The following is a 21,423-nucleotide window of genomic DNA, read 5'->3' on the forward strand; positions in this document are numbered from 1 at the left end:
TAAAAAACGCGGGTCTTTGTTTGCCCAAGAATGTTTTTTAAACAGAAGCTTATTTAGCTGCAAACATATAGTGATGTAGTTATCTTGATATACACATTTATTTTAAAAAATGGACTGAATTAGGCTAAAAATAATCTGTAGAGCTGACCTGGTGAGTGGTGTTGCCAATAAGGGGAATTACACACAGTAGCAGATTCAGGAGACTAAGCAGGTAGGTATCAAAGATGATCGATTCTGTCTTGGGTGGAGGAGGGTAGACATCTTAGAACATTTTGCTGGATATATGAAGTAGCCTTTTGGAAGGGGAAGGGCCAGAAGTATAAAATTACAAAATAAAAATGGAGGGAACCTCATGCAATTAATCTTTGTACCATGGATGAATATAAAAGAGAATAGGAAACATGAAAGATCTTTACGAAGTCTCAAATTGGGATTCTTAGGGCAACTTTTATAGAATAGCCATTTGAAACTTTCAAAGACAGAATTTTCTTAACCATTCTAATGCCTTACTGTTATGAAGAGAGGGCCAGGGAAAACTTACTTACCAGTTGGTAGTTAGTTAAGAATATATTTTCTTATTTGCTTATCTGATTTAGAAGAATACTCTGAACACCAGGACGAGAATCTTCTGCTCTGAATCATGAGAACTGCCTATCATCACTCCTGGAAGTGTGGTTCTACTCTTGACTGTCAGTGAAAAGGGTGCATGCAGTGCAAAGTCATTCCCAGGGATGGGAACTAAAGCAAGCTAAGAGGGACAGGTGGCAGAAATGATAAACAAGAGTATATGATTCTGTTTAGAAGAGAGCTAGTTACATGACAATCCATTCTTCCACCTTTCCACTAAGAAGTCTCTCAGTATGAGCTCAATTGACACTAACAATACTAGAATGAGGCTCATTTTAATCTTTTAGGCCATACAGGAAACACACAGTTATTTAGAGGACAGAATATTATATAAAGGCAGGAATTTGGCATGTCTGTAATCACTTCCTTTTTATTGTTATTACTATTTTAAAAATGGAGAATCATCAGTGGTAATATTCTCAAGTGTTGGGACTATTCCTCAAAACCAAAACTAAGAAACTGACCACTGCTAACATACCAAGAAAAAAATAACAAAAAAAGAAACCAGAAAACCCTTTAAGACACATGGGGTATGTGGTCAAAGAGCAATCAAACACCAGTGACTTTTTTAACAAAACATATGGGAAAACAAATCTCTTACGTGTAGCATTAGATTTCTATAGCCTAAAATTATAGAGGGAGAAAATTAAATGGTATCAACCACAATTTTCTATACCTATAAAGGTATATGAACATCTTAACTGGTGCTGTTTTAAAGTAATTTCCTGGCCAGGCGCAGTGGCTCATACCTCCTAGCACTTTGGGAGGCCAACGCAGGTGGATCACCTGAGGTTGGGAGTTCGAGACCAGACTGACCAACATGAAGAAACACTATCTCTACTAAAAATACAAAATTGGCTGGGCGTGGTGGCACATGCATGTAATCCCAGCTACTTGGAAGGCTGAGGCAGGAGAATCACTTAAACTCGGGAGGTGGAAGCTGTGGTGAGCCAAGATTGCGCCATTGCACTCCAGCCTGGGCAACAAGAACAAACCTCAGTCTCAAAATAATAATAATAATGATGATAATAATAATTTCCCATTTCTACTTTAATATAGGTTGTCAAAAGACAAAAAAGAATTCTAATTACTGGGGATAACCCATAATAAATATTCTCATCACGACACACTTAAATTACTATGACAAGCCAGAAACAAACACCGTTCTGATGGCTGTCACAAAAAAATAAATAATAAGCAAACCATTCATCTGATGGGGAAGCTACAAATCTGACAGTCTGAGGTCAAAATAACCTTCAACGCCCATAATAAATTAGGCCAATCATTCCTTACAACACCGGAATGGTTTACTGATTAAAAGAGATAAAGTGTACCAAATGAATACGAATAATTTAAACTTTTAAACAAGGGAACAGAGTATCTCTTTAGTCGGAGTGACTACCTGAGGTCTTCTTCACTACAAAAAGCTTAGGAAACTCCCTGATCAAGGCAGTTTTTACACCAGAAGTACAAAATAACTTTTCAAAAGGAGTAGAACAACTTCAAAGTAAGTTAACTAACTATGAAAAATTTTCTATTTTGAAAGTTTCCATTTTTGTTTATCAGTGTTCAGAGAAATATCTGACAAATTCATTTGGTTTGAATTTCAGAAGTCAGTTTTAATTGAGGAATGTGAAGAGATTTAAATGGTATTCTGTGAAAGCTAAGCACATTAATCATCTTTCCCACAAATTTTTAATGTCTTTTCCCTCTAAAATCAGGAACAATCTAATTTATTGTTCTTCTAGATGTGCCATATGCATTTCAAAGAGATACCTGCAGTTATTTTGTAAACATAAGTATTTTTGTTAAACTATAAATAATAAATATAATTGTGTTGTAATTTGGCAACACAATTGTTTGTATTAGTTAACACAGAATATGCAGTAGGGATAAATTCACAATGTCAAAGAATCCCTGATTTATACAATTCGACCTGTGAGCTATTGTTAAAAAGGATTTTGTTTAAAAAAAGCCATCTATTTGAAGATATCTAGATTCCTACTCAAGGATTAGACCGCTATTAGCTCCAGATTTGTAATTATCTGTAAATGGATCTGAAGTTCTAGGTAACTTATGGATAACCAGAGCATGGCATTTATTATAGACACTACTGGAAATACCATAGGTGGGGTGAACTATTGGTGGACTGAAATAAAGATTAGCCTAGAAATTCAATACACTGACTTTGAATATTTTACTTTCTACCCTTGATAAGGGACAAACTGGACACAGTAAGCTTAATGTTAAATAACATTAATCATACAGTTGAGCAATAACTTGGAAGTATTTTTAATTCAAATGTTATAGATTGGGAAAACAGCCAACAAGACAAGTCTATTTTTAAAATAAGCTTAATTACTAAAAACATATTACCTACCACATGAATGATTATATGGATCTTCAGACTTTCTGAGAAGACTAAAAGGAAAAGCCCATTGAATAACTCTGAGTAAGAGAAAAATATAGCCAAAGGCTAGAATAGAACAAGTCCTCTATTATAAAAAGAACTAGAGTATAGGTCTCAAATTTAAGGGGCAGTCTATCTTTATCACCTTTGAAAACAGTAAGATCCGAAAGGAGAATCCTCTCACAATCTTTGAGTTAAATAAAGGTATCATGAACTTATTCTTTCTCTCTAACTGGCACAACAAAAAATTTGCCAACTATTGGGAGTCAGTTAACACAGGTCTTAATATAACAATAACACAGACTTACTATATGCTTAGCACTGTAGTAAGCATATTACATTCTTAACGCTTTTAATCTTCACAACTACCCTCGGTGGTAGGAAATATCACCATTTTGTAGATAAGGAAATTTAGAAAGGTCAAGTGACTTTTCCAAGGTTACAGAAAAAATAAGAGGTACAACCTTGAAGAGAAATCAGAGTGTTGTTCCTATGCAGTGCTAAAACTCTTTTAATTTTCAGTCTATCAACTCACTGGGGCAAACATATGTCCTAAGTTTTCAACTTTGCTAATGCTAAGATGTCTCCATATTTCAGGATGTTGCTTCTGTATTCTAATACATTTTTACAAAAAATGCTAGAATACAACAGGAAATAGCTTATGGATAGATTACATGCTAATAAATCAAATTAATATAGAAACAAATCATTAGGATAATTCTTTCTGAAGTTTTTTTTTTCCAAACTTCATTAAAAAAATTTCATTTTAATTATCAAATCAGTTTAAGCAATAAGTATTAAAAGCAAAAGAAAACCTCTGCAAGTTAGCAACTGGCAAAAGAAAAGACAGTATATATGGAGAAAACATTTTGAAAATATTTTTATGATGTTAAAATGCATTAGTTTCCATAAATATTTTAACAGAAAGGGATCTATAAATATAGGATACTTTGTTATCATAGACAAACAAGGTGAAAGTAGATACAGTCAATATTCAGACTGTTAATTTCATTAAGAACACTGGTAGAATAGACCTTTGCTGAATATAATCAACAATAATAAAAAATGAGCTATCAAAAATTATAAATCTAGACAGCTACAATGAGCATAAAGCTACAGGTCTTTGGAGAAAGTACCAGAAGACAGTATAAGGGTAAAGGAGGGCTAAATATATACGTCAGTTGGCCCTCTGAATTTGTAGGTTCTGCATCCATGAATTACACCAACCACGAATCAAAAATATTAATTTAAAAAAGCTGTGTCTGTACTGAACACGTACAGACATTTTCCTTGTCATTATTCCCTAAACATTACAGTATAACAACTATTTACTTGGCACTTACATTGTGTGAGGTATAAATAACATAGAATGACTTATATACAAATACTACATCATCTTATATCAGTAACTTGAGCATTCCTGGATTCTGGTATTTGCAGGAGATTTTGGAACCAATTCCCCACAGATACAGAGGGACACCTGTATTCTCCACATTTCAAAGTTATTTTGAAAAAAGATGCAGAATATCCCTTACTATGACTTTGTCCTCAAGGCCATCATTACTGCCACTGAATAACTAGATTTACAACACTGCAATTTACTTCTCAGAAAGAACTCGGCCAACAAGGAATTAACTATTTCTATATTATTGAAGCAATATTAAAATGTTTACAATTCTTTTTTTCCAGGACAAGAGATCTAATGTAGGAAACCTAATGCACCCTTGCATTATCATCTGTCAGGTTTTCATATGAACAGTTCCCCAACATTTTCTGAACTGCCAAATAAGTTTAATCTAAGCTCTATTTTTTCTTATGCTAAAGTGTGAATGATTCTGGAATATCTTACTGGAAAAACATTTCCTAATATGGCTTTTAAAAGTCATAAAGTGAAAATTGGAGTTGTAAGAAGAAAAAGAAGGGTGAATGCACTGGCTCATGCCTGTAGCTCCCGTATTTGGAAGGCTGAGGTGGCAATACTGCTTGAGGCCAGGAGTTCAAGACCATCCTAGGCAACATACAAAAAAATTAAAAAATTAGCCAGGTGTGACAGTGCACCTGTAATCCTGTCTACTCAGAAAGGTGAGGTAGGAAGAGTGCTTCAAGGCAGCAGTGAGCTATGACTGTGCCACTGCACCCCTGCCTGGGTAACAGAGTGAGACCATGTCTCAATTAAAAAAAAAAAAAAAAAAAAAAGAGGAAAACAATAATATTACCTTAAACAGCACATTACAGAAATGTGTATTTACTGAAAGGAAAAAAAAAAAACTAAAAGGAAAGTATTCAAAGAATGACTATAGAGACATGAAAAGCTAAGGATATTTAGTTTCAAAAGCACAAATAAGAGAGAAAAACATTAAGCAAACAAACAGAAATGAGAATAGCTTCCAGCATAAATATTTTGTAACACCAAGGTTGCTGTAAACTCAAGCAGCAGAACTAGTACTAGACTGCTTAAAGGATATGCTGAAGAAGTTAACAGAATAAGCAGAATCTTTCCTACATTTATATAGGATGATCTCAAGTTCCTTACCTAAGAAAAACTCTGCTTGCTTTATTCTGTTTTCAAAATATAAAAAAAAAATTCTATTTACTGGTGGAAAGGTATTTGTTTTAAAAAATAGTATACAGAATGAAAATACTAGGCACAATAGGCAAACAGAAGAGAGAATTGGCTTTAGCATCAAATCACCAGAAATACCACTTTTCAAAAATTTTATTTAATAGGGTGGATTTTTATTGCCCTATTATGTATTAAAATTATGTTTTCTAATAACCTGTTTGTGACATACCAACAGGAAGACTTTTGATTTTTCATGTTTTAATTACTCTGTGCATGACAAAGGTGCTGTCTTTATTGAGTTCACACCATTGTACATCAGATAGCATGAATATTCTAGCAGTTACCGTGAAGTTCCAGAACCAAGGACCCAGGGTTCCTGTGAGAAGCTGGCATATTATAATTATGATCTGGGACTCTGTAACATCGAATCTATGCATAAGGAAACAAACATTTCAAAATAACTTTACTCAGAACTTTTGCTAAAGAGCCCTACTAACACAGGTAACAAAAATAGATTTAAAAAGCAGCATTATTCTTACAAAGACACCTAAAGATGGAATGATACATTTTATACAGTACTATACTATCCTATACATACATACATACATATATACATACATAGTTCTTATCCAACTCAAAACAGAAGAAAAGTTAAAAATATTAAGACTGTCATATACCGAAAAAATGACTTTTAAGTAGGCAGCTGGAAACAGTACTACCACAACACAGAATCAACTCTAATTACCTAGGAGTGGTGAATACTACTTGCCAAATAATTACACTGTGACATAAATCCCTTTAGCACCAGAACCGATCTAGACTTCCCTGTAGATAGGAATTCTTTTTAGAAGTCCCAATGTACATTTTGAAAAACGACTAATTCATCTTGTGCTCCTTCACTGTCCCAAGTCTCATCACATCCCTACCCTGCTATCTCAAAAAACAAACAAACAAACAAACAACAAAAACTAGCACATATGTGGAAAGGGTAAGTGGGAAAGAATCTAATCAAGAGTAACTTCTCTTTGGATATGGTTAGAGCAAAAATCAAATTGGCCATCTCCTTATCCTATTTCCTGACCATCTACAGTCCAGAACTTTTCCTGTTTCCTCTTTCTCTTCCCTAATTCCATACCAGCATTATAATGCTCTACTACCTTGGATTAGTTTACTAGTGATAAAAATAAGTAGAACATCCAGTTCAATCACTTAAAAAGTTTGGAAACACAGCTAATAACACAAAAAAAGTAGCAGTACAGACTAAACTATAAATAAAAACTACTTAAATAAAAATTAAGAACTGAGGAATGCTAATGAGAGAGTAAGATGTCCATGATTTTACCTGGTGATCTGAGAGGCCAAATTGCAATCTAGGTTTTACATTAATACAAATGGTTGATTTAGGACATCATCTATGACAATTGATAAAAAAAATTAAATGAACAGAGCTGAGGTCCAAATGAACAAATCACTGCTGGAAAAAAAGCTACACAGGGAAACTGGAAACTGGGAGGAAAATCTCTGGTATTTAATAATTCATGTGATAAGTATTAGGTATTTAAAGATAAACAGATTCTATACAGGTATGAGAAAGTTTCCCAATTCTTAATCCATAGAAAGTGGATTACACATTAACAAACAACAGTTTTTTTATTATCAAGAGGTCTTCAAATAATTATTCTTTAGAAATTACCTGGATAAAAAGATGAACTAAATTTGTCAGACTACCTAGTGGAATATATAGCCTATTAACTTTTTTCATTTAACTATAGAAAAGAAAGAGGGGGAAGCTACTTACTTACATAGAAATAAACATTTGGTGACAGGGTTTTTAGCTAATGTAAATGTGAAACTTTAGAATCATGAGCTGAAAAATGTAATAAAGGTGAAGATCAATACTCTGCCTACTATAATTATGAATAAGAACACTTGTAATAATAATATCTGTGTAGAGTTAGAGGCTCATAAACTTTATTAACAGAAAGAACCTTATAGGTCATCTAATCTAAAGCTTATTTTACAAATTAGGAAATGAGGTCCATGAAAGTTACGAGGCTTGCCCAAGCTGATATACAAAAAAGATAACTTAGAGATTAACATTTATTATTTCTTTTTTTGTCTTGGAAAACACAATTGAAGAGTACTTTGTTCCTGAAATGATAAATTTAAGTGAGTTCCACCTTTACAGCATATATATATTTTTTTTTTTTTGGGACTGATATTTTGTGTAAGTATAGCTTTATTAAAGACCGATTAGGATTTCTGAGCATTTAATTTATAGAAATGATTCTATATATACAGCTATAAGTTATATACTTAAAAATACCTAATATAGGCCGGGCACGGTGGCTCATGCCTATAATCCCAGCACATTGGGAGGCCAAGGCAGGAGAATCATGAGGTCAGAAGATCGAGACCATCCTGGCTAATACAGTCTAACACTGTCTCTACTAAAAATACAAAAAATTAGCAGGGCATGGTGGCACATGCCTGTAGTCCCACCTACTTAAGAGGCTGAGGTAGGAGAATAGCTTGAACCCAGGAAGTGGAGGTTGCAGTGAGCTGGTATCACGCCACTGCACTCCAGCCTAGGTGACGGAGCGAGACTCCCGTCTCAAAAAAACAAACAAACAAAAAAACTAATGTAGAGGGTTTAGGCCTTTAAATGTAAACTCTCTCATTCAGTATAATTCTTATGCATCTTAAAGAGTATTTTGCAAATGTTGATAAATCAATTTGGATTCATATTTACCTTCTACAATCCAATCCCATGAAATTCTAGTTTCTAATCCCATTTTCGTTCCCAGTCTTTCATATTCAGGCTAGTAAAAATCCTAATGGACTGAGTCTGGAAGGGTCCCAGACAAGAGTACTCATCTCTGTCAGATCTCTACTTGTTCAATCCAGGGGTGTTGTGAGAAGAGGAGGCTGTCTAGATGTCACAGGCACTAACATTCTCTCTGCAAGGTAGCTTTTAGCTGTGATCAGAGCAAACTGCTGGAAGATGTAGCTCATAATTTCAGGAAAGATGTATCCAAAGCACATTTGCTTTATCAAAATGCTAGACTTCAATGAGAATTATTTTTATAGATGAATTAAAATCCTGTGACTATTTTTGTTCAAGATACTATAAGCAAACTTAATAGCAATTAAAAATAGTAATATTAAAGAGACCAAGGAACAGAAATTTCTTATCTGGCAAACATTCTGTTTTATGTTATTAAAACAACTTAAGTTATAAATAAAAAATAAATTCTCATGATTCTTTTCACTTATGTATGTAATCAAAATAATTCAAATAAATAAAAATGTTTAAAAATAAGATTCCTAAGGTACTTAAAGCTGCATTCACTTTTCTCTAGAAAAGAGTAAGAAAATGCAAGTGATTTTTAAAAATTTCTTTACTCAAACTACATTTCAGAGCTGACCAAATTTTGACTTTCTTCTCCATGCATACAAACTTCAATATTTAATAATTAACACTTCAATATTTAATCTATTATACATCTGTCTATTCTACATGCTCATGAAAAAAATATGTAAAATGTAAAATGGTATTTTTAAGTCCTTAGGGATATATATAGTCTGTAGATTCTATGTATCTATATGTATATCTCTATTTATTTTATATGCCTCCGTTACATTGCTGTTTTGATAAATGGCTCCCTAACGTAGAGCACTTACACTACATTTCTTTTTTGTTCTTTTCATTTCTTTTTTTGAGACAGGTTTTTGCTCTGTTGTCCAGGCTGGATGAGTGCAGAGGTGCGATCTCCGCCCACTGCAACCTCTGCTTCCAGGGCGCAAGTGATCCTCCCACATGCGTGCACCACCATGCTTGGCTAACTTTCAAAAAAATTTTTGTAGAGACCAGGTCTATATTGCTCAGGGTGGTCTTGAACTCCTGGGCTTAAGTGATCCTCTTTCCTCAGGCTCCCAGAGTGCTGGAATCAAAGGCATGAGCCACCATGCCCGGCCACAGCACATTTCTGTGAACATTATAGCCTGCTTTTAGTTAAAAAATCAAATTTGGTGTTCCTTCAATGCAATTGTACAATTTCTGAAAATTGAATACAATTTCCCAAATTAAAACCAATGTTTTCTAATACTAATATTTAAGTTCATATGTTACATTCAAACAGATCTTAATATATCTAGTGTTTTTAGTCCCATCAGCCATTATAAGCAAGCACTCTAGGGTCAATGGCAGGGTTTTCTTCTACTTACTCTACCTTTTACCCTAGATCTCCTCTGATCCTATATCTTTGGTTGTGGTTTTATAAATCATTCCCTCTCTTCTTATTCAGTATCTTCAATCTCTTCTCTAGCAGATTTCTTCTGAATGCTCAAAACTTTCTCATAAAAATACAAAACCCTCCTTCCTTTGAGCCCATATTCTCTCCTCTAATCAATGCTTCTCTCCTCTAATCAATGCTTCTCTCCTTCACATCACAGTCACACATTTTATAAGTAATCTTATATAATGTGTAATAAATAGTAGACTACTTACTTGCTCCATTCACTTCTTATCCCCTACAGTCTGGCTTCTACCCCGCATTACACAAAAATTACTATGAATAGCTCATACTGCCAAATTCAATGTACACTTCTCTGTCCTCATTTTGAGTCTTGGCAGCATTTAGCAACGTTCTTTTGTGAAATGCATCCTTCTGGTTTTACATTCCAGTATGCCTCCTACTACTCTGGCTGTTCAATAAATTTCATGAGCTTCTTTCTAAGCTTGCTCTCTAAGTTTTTTCCTGTTCTCATTTTATTTGGATGTCTAAAATCCCCCACATATGTTTCTGGGTAGACTGCTCCTTTTACATACGTTCCTCTTCCTATAGTGCCTTTTTCTACCTTTATCCAGCCACTTAAGAAGGGAACGGGGAGTCATTCCACTCTCTGTCCCCTCATTTATTCCCCACATCCAAATATATACAGTGCCCTGTAGTTTCTACCTTTAAAGTCTCTCTCCAGACTAACGTCTCTGCAACAGCACTGCCACTGTGTTAGTGAATGCTTCATCATTCACATTAATTATGCTGATGCTTCTTCTAGCGGGTCTCCTTGCTCTGTCACAGCCTACTACAATTTACCCTCTGCCTCACTGCCAGACTGATCTTTCTATCTAAAAGGCACTTCTATCATTTCCCTGCTTTAGGTCCTACAAAAGATCCCTGCAGATTCAGGATAAAAGCCCACATTTCTTGGCAGAGCACAGAAGGACCTTGATTTTCTGGATCTTCTCCAGCTTTATCTCCTGCAGGCATCTTATCATCCAACCATATGGAGTTGTTTACAGTTCTCTAAATACATATTTCATCACAGGATAACATCATAAGGGAAATTCAAAGACTGGAAGATAGAAAGCTGTAATATCAAATCACTCCTAAAAACACTATTTACTCTTCTTTTACTTGCATGGTTAATTTTCTTTGGTTGGTGCTGTATTACTTGAAAGGGAAAGAGAATATATTAGGGCTGACTGATAAATAAGATTTCAAAATCGGCCTTGAAAGTGAACTGTGAGATAATAACCAACGAAACATAACGTTAAATCCAGATATTATAAATATGCCATTTTTGAAAACAATAGAAACACTAAAAATTAAGACTGGATTAGGGCACTGCTCTCAGAAACTTTTTTTTTTTTTTTCCTGGAAATGCATTCTTATATGTCAAAATAAAAATGGAATTAAGGTAAATAATGGTAGAGAAAAGAAGTGAATTTTTCTACAGGAAAGACAAAGAAGAGGGGCTACTGCTTTTTGTATTACTTTTAAAATACTGGCCGGGAGGTTCTGATATCTCCTTTTAAAAAAGTGTAACAGAGGGACAAATGCAGAGACTATTAGGAAATACCTACAATAGTGAAGTTAAAAATTTTTTTTTATTAAACTAACAACGATATGATCGATTTCTAATACTCAAATGCTAATAAAGCAACATTCTCCACATGTGAAAGAGAAAACAAAATTACCATTAAGTATTACTTACATTCCAAATCGCAATGTTCCAGAAACATATGTTTGCCAGTGTGCACAATAGAACATAAATGTCCCAGCAAAACAACAAAAAAACATCCAATCAGGGTTTGTCCCCAGCTGCACTGCAATACAAGTTCCAAGAACCACAAAAACTGCAGAAGAAAGATCACAATGAAAACCAAATAAAATGAATAACAATGATTTTTAGATAAGACGAAAAGATATGCTGTGAATGCACAAGCTTCTCTCAGTTATGTATTGCAACAGGAAAGTAGGATATAATCTGTTACATAATCTCTTACCCCATAATTTCAATTTTTTTTTTTAACCAAATCACTCCGCGGAAGCAAAGTTCTTGAAGGCAACTAAAATACTTTAGCATTTCTTCATATATTTTTCTAACTTAGAGACATTAGTATTAATGAGCAGCAAAACATTACAAGGCAGAGCCAAAAAGAAAGAAAAACAAAGGGGCTATATAATCCCCAGGGGGACCTACTTACTTGCTTCAGATTGATAACTATTTTTTTTTTTTTTTAACAGATATTGTTATGGGTGACATACATAGAAAAATACTTCCTGGAGCCAAGCATGGTGGCTCGTAGCTGTAATCTCGGCACTTTGGGAGGCTGAGGCGGGTGGACCACCTGAGGTCAGGAGCTCGAGACGAGCCTGGCCAACATAGTGAAACCCCAACTCTACTAAAAACATAAAAAATTAGCTTGGCTCAAGGTAGCAGGTGCCTGTAATCCCAGCTGTTAGGGAGGCTGAGGCAGGAGAATCACTTGAAGTTGGGAGGCGGAGGTTGCAGTGAGTTGAGATTGCGCCATTGCACTTCAGCCTGGGCAGCAAGAGCAAAACTCCATCTCAAAAAAAAAAAAAAAAGATTTCCTATAAAATTCTAGAACTCAAACTACAACGAAAAAATGACTGCCATTTAAAATAAATAACAGGATACCTGCCATCTTGCAGTCGGCTGGTTGTTGCCTTTCAAGACAGCCAACTACTATTTATTCAACAGAAGTTTAGAATATTTCTTAATTTGATTCTTAAAAAATTATATGCGCTTAGTTGCTTCTCCTCCTCTACTAAATACGCTGCTGTTAGGATACGCTGAAGCAATGATTTTGACAAGCACCTATACCTGTAAATCTGAATTCCCTATAAGGGGTTTTTGTTTGTTTCTTTTTAAGTATTTTAAGTGCCATGCCAAATAACAAGAAAATAATTGAGGAACTAAATAAAACAAAAATAAGAGGGGAGGGATGAGTTCCTGTCAGGAAGACTAGTTGAAAAACTGTCATTTAGTGTCTAAATATCTTTTTCCCCTCTGAAAACAGAATAAACTGTTATTTTAAAAACTTGCAAAACAGTGCAAATAAAGACATATTGCTTATAATCCAAATAGAGTTACTCAGTTATTGCTAGCACTTTATTATTTCTTTTAAAAATTGTATATGAGGTGTAAAACATGCAATATATATAAATGATTACTATAGTTAAGCAAATTAACCTATCCATTATGTCCCACAGTTATCTTTTTTTCTCCTGTGGTAAAAGCACCTAAAATGTACTTTCTTTTAGCAAATTTCTAGTACACAATGCAATATTAACAATACTCCTCATTTGTAGTAGTTTTTTTTTTTTTTTTTTTTTTTGTATTTTTAGTAGAGAGGAGGTTTCACCATTTTGGTCAGGGTGGTCTCAAATTCCTCACCTCGTGACTCGCCCATCTCAGCCTCCCAAAGTGCTGGAATTACAGGTGTGAGCCACCTTGACCAGCCTGTAGTAGTCTTTACCTGAGCTCATGACATAGTCATAATCTGAATCTATAACATAAAACTGCATGTCTATATAACATTCATTTAAATATACAAAGACTACAAATAGCCTAACTAGTCTCCTACCACTATACTCTCATTTATAGTTCATAAGAGTATTGATGATAACAATTATGCCCCAAGCTCTGAAAAACAAAAGATGCCAAAACAGTATTTGGGGCTAAAAATAACAAGCAGAAACTAACTTCTAAATTCCCTAACACTACTAATAATGAACAAATATTAACTAGGTTCATAGTCTTTCAAGAAATACTAAAATTTAATACAAAATTACCTATTCTGATAACTAAACATATATTCTAACATTGCTCATCACATTGCTTTAATCATTGTTAATAATCAATAACATTAAAAAAAAGCAACAATACCTGTTGATAGTGAATCACAGCCATGATCAAAAAGTTCTCCCAGAGGAGAACTACTATTGGTTCTTCTTGCCTGTTTCCCATCAATGGCATCCAAAGACTGGTAAATGAAAAGGCCACAGGCACAAGCAATATATGCCCACAGAGGTGCCTGTGAAATAAAGTAAGAAAGGCAAGAGTATTCAGACATACAGTTACCATGTTTGACTAAAATATTTTTACCTGCAGGTTCTCTAGAGAAGTACTGCTAGTTGGAAGCCATGGGAGAGAAGATCCAAGTGCTACATAATGAAGAACTCACTGAAACAATTAGAATTATAAAAGAATTAAATTTCCTGCTTTTAGAGGTGTTCAAGCAGATGCTAAATACTTACCAGGGAGATTACAGAAATACCACAAAAGATTGAACTAGGTAGGTGTCTTCCATAAGATTCTTCTCAATGTTTAGATTTGAAGGGTCAATTATTGAATTTTTTCCAAAACTGTATTCTTCAAGATGTTTACAGGTATTACACGAAAAATTCCGTGCTAACCTCAAGTTGGAAAACACTGGGTTAAACATTAAACAATGTTAAATTGATTTCTTTACTATAGGACTTCTTCCAGTCCTTACTATTGCTAATACATCCTGTGAATACTCAAGAGGGGGACATAATGGGCTGCCATTTTCTGAATTTATTTGGGCTTGTAACATTTTTAAATGTTACCTCTCCAATGGACCATAAAATAACTAGAAAATGATATCCAGTGCATAGAGTGTTCAGAATACTATTTTTCAAATCCATAGTCACATTTTCAAATAAATTCTCTTTTCCCAAACAGAAATTGAACTGCTGGTATTGAATTAATTAATTAATTAATTAATTAATGATGGAGTCTTGCTCTGTCACCCAGGCTAGAGTGCAGTGGTGCAATCTTGGCTTACTGCAAACTCTGCCTCCTGGGTTCAAGAGATTCTCCTGCCTCAGCCTCCCTAGCAGCTAGGATTATAAGCATGTGCCCCAAGGCCTGGTTATTTTATTTTATTTTATTTTATTTTTAAATTTTTTTTAGTAGAGACGAGGTTTCACCATGTTGGCCATGCTGGTCTTGAACTTCTGATCCTCAAGTGATCCATCTCCCAAAGTGTTGGTATTATAGGTGTAAACCACTGCATACGGCCTGCTATTAAATTTAAATGTTGCATATTTTAAAAGGAGCACTCCTATTTGATTTATCCTTAGGAATGCAGAAGAGTATTTTTTTTTTTATCACTTTTCATTATTTTCCCCTGTCCAGGCTATAAAAAATAATTTATAATCACAAGGTATTTTAATGTATATTGGTTATTAAGTTACACTGTGAATACTAAACACTCAGGGCTGCTAATAACATTCAGTATATTCTGTACTGCAAAGGAGCTTCTCTCTGATAGAGACCTATTTAATACCAGTTATTAAAAGGTAAGAATCTTTTCATAAACCTTTTCTGAGTTTTGTATTTTAAGACACTGAGATTATTCAAAGGACCTAGTACATACTTCTGCTAAGCCAGAGTTACTGAAAGCAATAAATGCAGTTATGTACTCATACTTTACATGCATGCACACTGAACTGAGTAATTAATCCTGTATGACTAAGAACTTTGTCTTCTGCACTTTGGGTCTACTGCTTCTTGCTCCGAAAGGAATCCAGTAACTCTCTAGAACTGTGTGTCTTATACAGCAGCCGTCAGTCACCTGTGACTATTTGAAATAAATGTTAAATAAAATTTAAAATTCAGTTCCTCAGTTACACTTGGTACATTTTGAATGCTCAATAGCCATATGTGTCTATGGCTACTATATTGGACCCCACAGACATAGAACATGTCTATCATCACAGAAAATTCTGCCAAATACCTCTGCCTTAGGGGACAAGAAATCTAGGGACTTCTTGGGGTCTAAGCTTAAGATTTTAATGGGGCAAAGTGTTGCTCCAGAACAAAGATAACTAGTATACACACAATCCTAGGAAATAGTAAAACAATCACAGATATAAAAAGTTTTCTTATCTTTGGATTTTCCTTTCTTCATGTGAATCTGCACAATGATACACTAATATTTATATACTTCTTTTTTGTACATATTATTTCATACTTCTCAGAGGTATTTAAGAAGAAAGCCTTCTAACTCTAAATACAATCCCAGTTGCAATAAGACCATGGGGAAGATAATGAATGAATGAAGGAACTCGCGCATCAGCCAGGAACTCATTATGCCCTAATAAATGTATGGGGAAGAACTGACATAAACAAATAATCTTACCACAATGTAGCAATTAACCAACCTGTAAAATCTTGCAGATATGTTACATGAGTCAACTCAGGTAAAAGAAATTCCAAGAAACACATGGTTTTACTAAATTTTTGAAACAGAACTGACGATTTTACGTACACACAAACACATACACATGCTAGTGCAAGAGTAATTTTTTTTTTTCTGGGAGGATACATCAAAACAACTATTAAATGTTACCCCACTTTTAGCATTGGACAGATCATCTAAACTAAGTTTGTCCAAGCTGTGACATGTGGGCTGCATGCAGCCAAGGACAGCTTTGAATGCGGCCCAACATAAACTTGTAAATGTTTTTTTTTTCCCCTGCTCATCAGCTATCGTTAGTGTTTTATGTATGGCCTAAGACAATTATTCTTCTTCCAATGTGGCCCAGGGAAGCCAAAAGATTGGACAGTCCTGATTTAAACAGGAAACCAACAAAGTAACATTGTACTCAGACAGCACTATAGACCAAATGGGCCTAACAGACATTTACAGAACATTTCATTCCATAGCTGCAGAATACACATTCTTCTCATCAGCACACGGAACAGTCTCCAGAATAAACCATGTGTGAGGCCACAAAACAAGTCTCAACAAATTTTTAAATATTTGTATTGGGGTCATTTAATTTCAAGCATCTTCTGAGACTACAGTGGAATAAAACTAGAAATCAATAACAAGAGGAACTTTGCAAACTGTTCAAATACATGCTCCTGAATGACAAATGAATCTGAATTAAGAAGTTGAAAATTTTTGGAAAAAATTAAAACAGAAACACCAAATACCAAAACCTATGAGATACAGCAGCTAAAGTGCTAAGAGGGAAGAATAAAGCAAAATAAATGACCACATCAAATAAGCAGAAAGATTTCAAATAAACAACGTAACAATCCACCTCGAAGAACCAGAAAAGCAAGAACAAATCAAACCCAAAATTAGTAGAATAAAGATCAGAGCTAAATGAAATAGATTATATATACATACACACAAATGTGTATATGTGTGTATATATGTACATGAATGCATGTTGTGTATATGTACATATACATACGACACATGTCACATATGTTGTGTGTACACACACACACACACACACACACACACACACCAAAGATCAAGAAAATGAAAAGTTGGTTTTTTGAAAGGATAAATAAAATTGACAGACTATTAGCGAGGATTAACCAAGAAAAAGAGAAGACCCAAATAAATAAAATCAGAGACAAAAAAAAAGAGACATTACAACTGATACCACTGAAATAGAAAAGATCATAAGAGGCTACCATGAACAACTATATGCCAACAAACTGGAAAACCCAGAGAAAGCAGACACACCTTTAGACATGTATAACCTACGAAGACTGAACCAAAAAGAAATAGAAAACTTGAACAGACTAACAACAAATAACAACAATGAATAAGTATTAAAAAGTTTTCCAACAAAGAAACACCCAGGACCGAATACCTTTACTGTTGAATTCTACCAAACTTTTAAAGAACTACACCAATTCTTCTGAAATTATTCCAAAATATCGAAGAGTAAATTCTTCCTAATTCATTCTACAAAACCAGCATTACTGATATCAAAACCGGACAAGGATGCAATAAAAGAAGAAAACTACAAGCCAGTATTACTGAGGAACACAGATACAAAAATCCTCAAGAAACTATTAGCAAACCAAATTCAACAGCACATTAAAAAGATACTCACCATGATTAAGTGGGATTTAACTTGGGGATACAAGGATGGTTCAACATATGCAAATCAATAAATGTGACACATCACATCAACAGAATGAAGAACTAAGATCCTATGATCATCTCAATAGGCTCAGAAAAAGCATCTGATAAAATTCAACATCTCTTCCAGATAAAACCATAAATTATAAATATAAGAAACATACCTCAACACGACAAGGACCATATATGACATATCAACAGCTAACATCATACCGAATGGGGAAATGGTGAAAGCTTTTCCTCTAAGAACTAGAACAAGACAAGGATGCCCACTTTCCACACTCAACATAGTACTGGAAATCCCAGCCAGAGTAATTAAGCAAGAGAAAGAAACAAAGGGCATTTACATTAGCAAAGAGGAAGTCAAGCTGTCCCTGTTTGCAGATAATATAAACTTATATGGGAAAACTTAAAGACTGCATCAAAAAACTGATAAAACTGTTAAATTCAGTAAAGTTGCAAGACACAAAATGAACATACCAAAAATCAGTACCATTTCTATACACCAATAACAAACTAGCTGGGAAAAAAATCAAGAAGGCAATCCCATTAACAACAGCTAAATAAAATAAAATAAAATAAAATACTTAGCATCATTAATCATCAGGGAAATGCAAATCAAAACTTTGATGAGATATTTATCCTACTCCAGTTACAAAGATTATAAAAAGAGAAAATTAACAGATGCTGGTAAAGATTCAGAGAAAGGGGAGCTCTTTCTTATACACTGATGGTGAGAATGTAAATTAAAAGACACTACGGAGAATAATATGGAGATTTCTCAAGACACTAAGAATTACCATATGATCCGGCAATCTTACTACTGAGTATTGATCCAAGGGAAAGATAATCAGTATATCAGAGACATCTGCACCCCCCCATGTTTATCACGGCACTAATAATAATAATAACCAAGATATGGCATCAAACACCTATTATTCATTCAAAGGAATGAATAAAGAATGTAGTGTACATACATAATGGAATACTATTCAGCCATAAAGAAAAATGAAATCCTGTTACTCCCAGCAAAATGGATGAGCCTGGAAGACATCATGTTAAGTGAAATAAATCAGGCATATATGCAGGAGTTTAAAAAAAATTCTCACAGAAGTAGAGAGAAGAATTGTTGTTACAAGAGGCTAGGATGGGTAAGGAGGAAGAGAGGATAGGGAGAGGTTGTTTAACAGATGCAAAGTTACAGCATAGTAGGAGGAATAAGTTCCAGTGTTCTACAGCCATGTAGGCTGAATATAGCTAACAATAATTTATTGCATATTTTCCAAAAGCTAGAAGAGAGGATCTGGAATGTTAACACAAAGAAATAAATGTTTGAGGTGATAGATATAATTACCCTGATTTGATCATTATACACTGTATATGTGTTATAAAATATCACACTGTATCCTGTGTATATGTGTGTGCATGTGTGTATGATTATTATGTGCCAACAAAAAGGAAAAAGAAAAACTACTCCTAAGATTTTGGCAGGCATATATATGCGCAGGTACACATGTGAGTTTTATTACTATTTAAAACATACAAAAAGTTTTAAAAATATGATGAACACCCTTGACAAACCTCTTAGCTTAGAAAACATAATTGAAGCTTCATGAACAGCTCTCTCCAATCCATCATGCAGTGTCCCCCTGAAAGTATCCACTAACCTGAATTTAGTCTTTGTTAGTCCCATGTTTACTTTTAGACTTGATTGCACATATATATACACAATCCTAAGTAAAGGCTTATTTTGTATATTTTAAACAATTTCCAAATGGTGTAGTGTGTGTTCTGCATGTTGCTTTTTCTTTTCAATAAAATTCAGGATGTGATGTGTCACTGAAAAGTACTGTTATTACATTTGAGAAGAGGGGTTGGGGTGAGGGGTAGGAAGGCAAGGCAGATAAAAAAGGGAAAATTTTACTTTTTGTTTTATGCCACTCTGAATTTTTCTAACTATGTAATTTTTTTCCCCTTCATTTTTCAACGTCAATATAAGTTAACTGGGCAGTAAAATTATGGGCAATGTGCCATTTCAACTTTCTCTTCACTTTTTATGCTAAAAAAAAATCTAACAAGTTGTTTTTTAGTGAGTTGAATCAAAATCATTAAAACTTAGCAATATAAAAACAAAAACAAATGAGCATTTAAACAACTAATAATTTTTCAAAAAGTTATATTGAAATTTGACAGAGCTCTTTTTTGGTAACGGCCTAGCTCATTTCTGGTTTTCATGGGTATAATATAGGTTAACATCAATTTCTTTTATCTGTCTTACGTGTCTTTATATAGATAGATCTTTTTCTTCCAGACCTTCCCGATCCTAAAGAGACTGACTAAGACCTGAAAGGGAAATTTTTGTCATCTATTGTCTCTTAAGGGCAGCTACTGTAAGACTTCCAAAGAACTTTGGTCTCCACAATCTATCTTAACCTGAACATTCTATCAAGCCCAGGTCTTCAAGATAAACTCAAACAGAAAATGTTTAAATTCAACTACAGTCTGGAAGTCCTCCCACTTTGAGTTGGCCTGCCTTTCTGGACCAAACCAATGTACTTCATATAGGTATTTGATTAATGTCTCATGCCCCTCTCAATTATATAAAACCAAGCTGGCTGGGTGCAGTGGTGCATGCCTGTAATTCCAGGACTTTGGGAGGCCGAGGTGGGCGGATCACCAGGTCAAGAGATTGAGACCATCCTGGCCAACATGGTGAAAACCATCTCTACTAAAAATACAAAAATTAGCTGGGCATGGTGGCGCACACCTGTAGTCCTGTACCAGGAAGCGGAGGCTGCAGTGACTCAAGATTGCACCACTGCACTCCAGCCTGGCAACAGAGCAAGACTCTGTCTCAAAAATTAAAAAACGAAGCTGTGCCCGGACTACCTTGGCCATGTGTTCTCAGGACCTCCTGAGGGCTATGTCACAGGCCATGGTCACTCATAACGCATATTTGGCTCAGAATAAATCTCTTCATATATTTTACAGAGTTTGGCTTTTCATGTGGACAGTGGCAAGGTGAACACAAGCATATTAACATATATCAAGTTGCAACACAAATTCCAAATTAATTTATGACACTAAAATTAAAGCTACTAGCTAATGAAGTTTTAAATACTTAGGAACAAACAGATCAAGCGGAAATTTTGGCTCTCCATATAAAAAGAGAGAAGTCTACATTTCTACCCTAAGAATGTGAAAAATAAAGACTAACTTATTTTCTTATCTACAAAAAAGACTGCTTTTTCTAAGAAAAGAAACAAACTAAGCTTAAACTATTATAATAATTACCTTCCTTTCTACCAAAAGATTGGTATCTGAAACTCTAACCCATTCAAAGAAATTAGTAACATAAAAAATATATGGTAAGTTCACAATACTATACATGTAGACATGAAACTTAATCATCATCCACTGGCATAAAACCCAAAAGAATTAGAGATATAATGAAAGAGAATTTCCCTGGGTGATAAAATTTATGGAATTCTCTGACTCTAACATAATGATAAAGAAAAACACAAAAGAAATAAGGACTTAGATGAATTTGTGACTCAATGTATTACGTATTATTAGAGGAAATCGCAAATG

The 21,423-nt window shown here is 34.4% G+C and overlaps 1 protein-coding gene across 5 annotated transcripts in view; it reads right to left on the reverse strand.

The window, feature by feature from the left end:
• CEPT1 (choline/ethanolamine phosphotransferase 1) overlaps positions 1-21,423 on the reverse strand; it is a 44,478-nt gene that overhangs the window by 11,535 nt on the left and 11,520 nt on the right. For 3 of the 5 annotated variants that reach the window (XM_032249783.1, XM_032249781.1, XM_032249782.1), the window contains exons 3-4: positions 13,800-13,947; positions 11,601-11,742 (exon numbers count right to left, since the gene is read on the reverse strand). In XM_032249783.1, coding sequence (XP_032105674.1) covers positions 11,601-11,742; positions 13,800-13,947 — 290 coding nt within the window. Of the gene's footprint in view, positions 1-5,944; positions 6,030-11,600; positions 11,743-13,799; positions 13,948-21,423 lie in introns of all 5 variants that reach the window. The other 2 variants (XR_004260281.1, XM_032249784.1) reach the window with 1 other exon arrangement.

The sequence above is a fragment of the Sapajus apella genome, unplaced genomic scaffold, assembly GCF_009761245.1.
Source record: "Sapajus apella isolate SASKATOON/1434 unplaced genomic scaffold, GSC_monkey_1.0 scaffold69, whole genome shotgun sequence".
Classification (NCBI taxonomy): domain Eukaryota; kingdom Metazoa; phylum Chordata; class Mammalia; order Primates; family Cebidae; genus Sapajus; species Sapajus apella.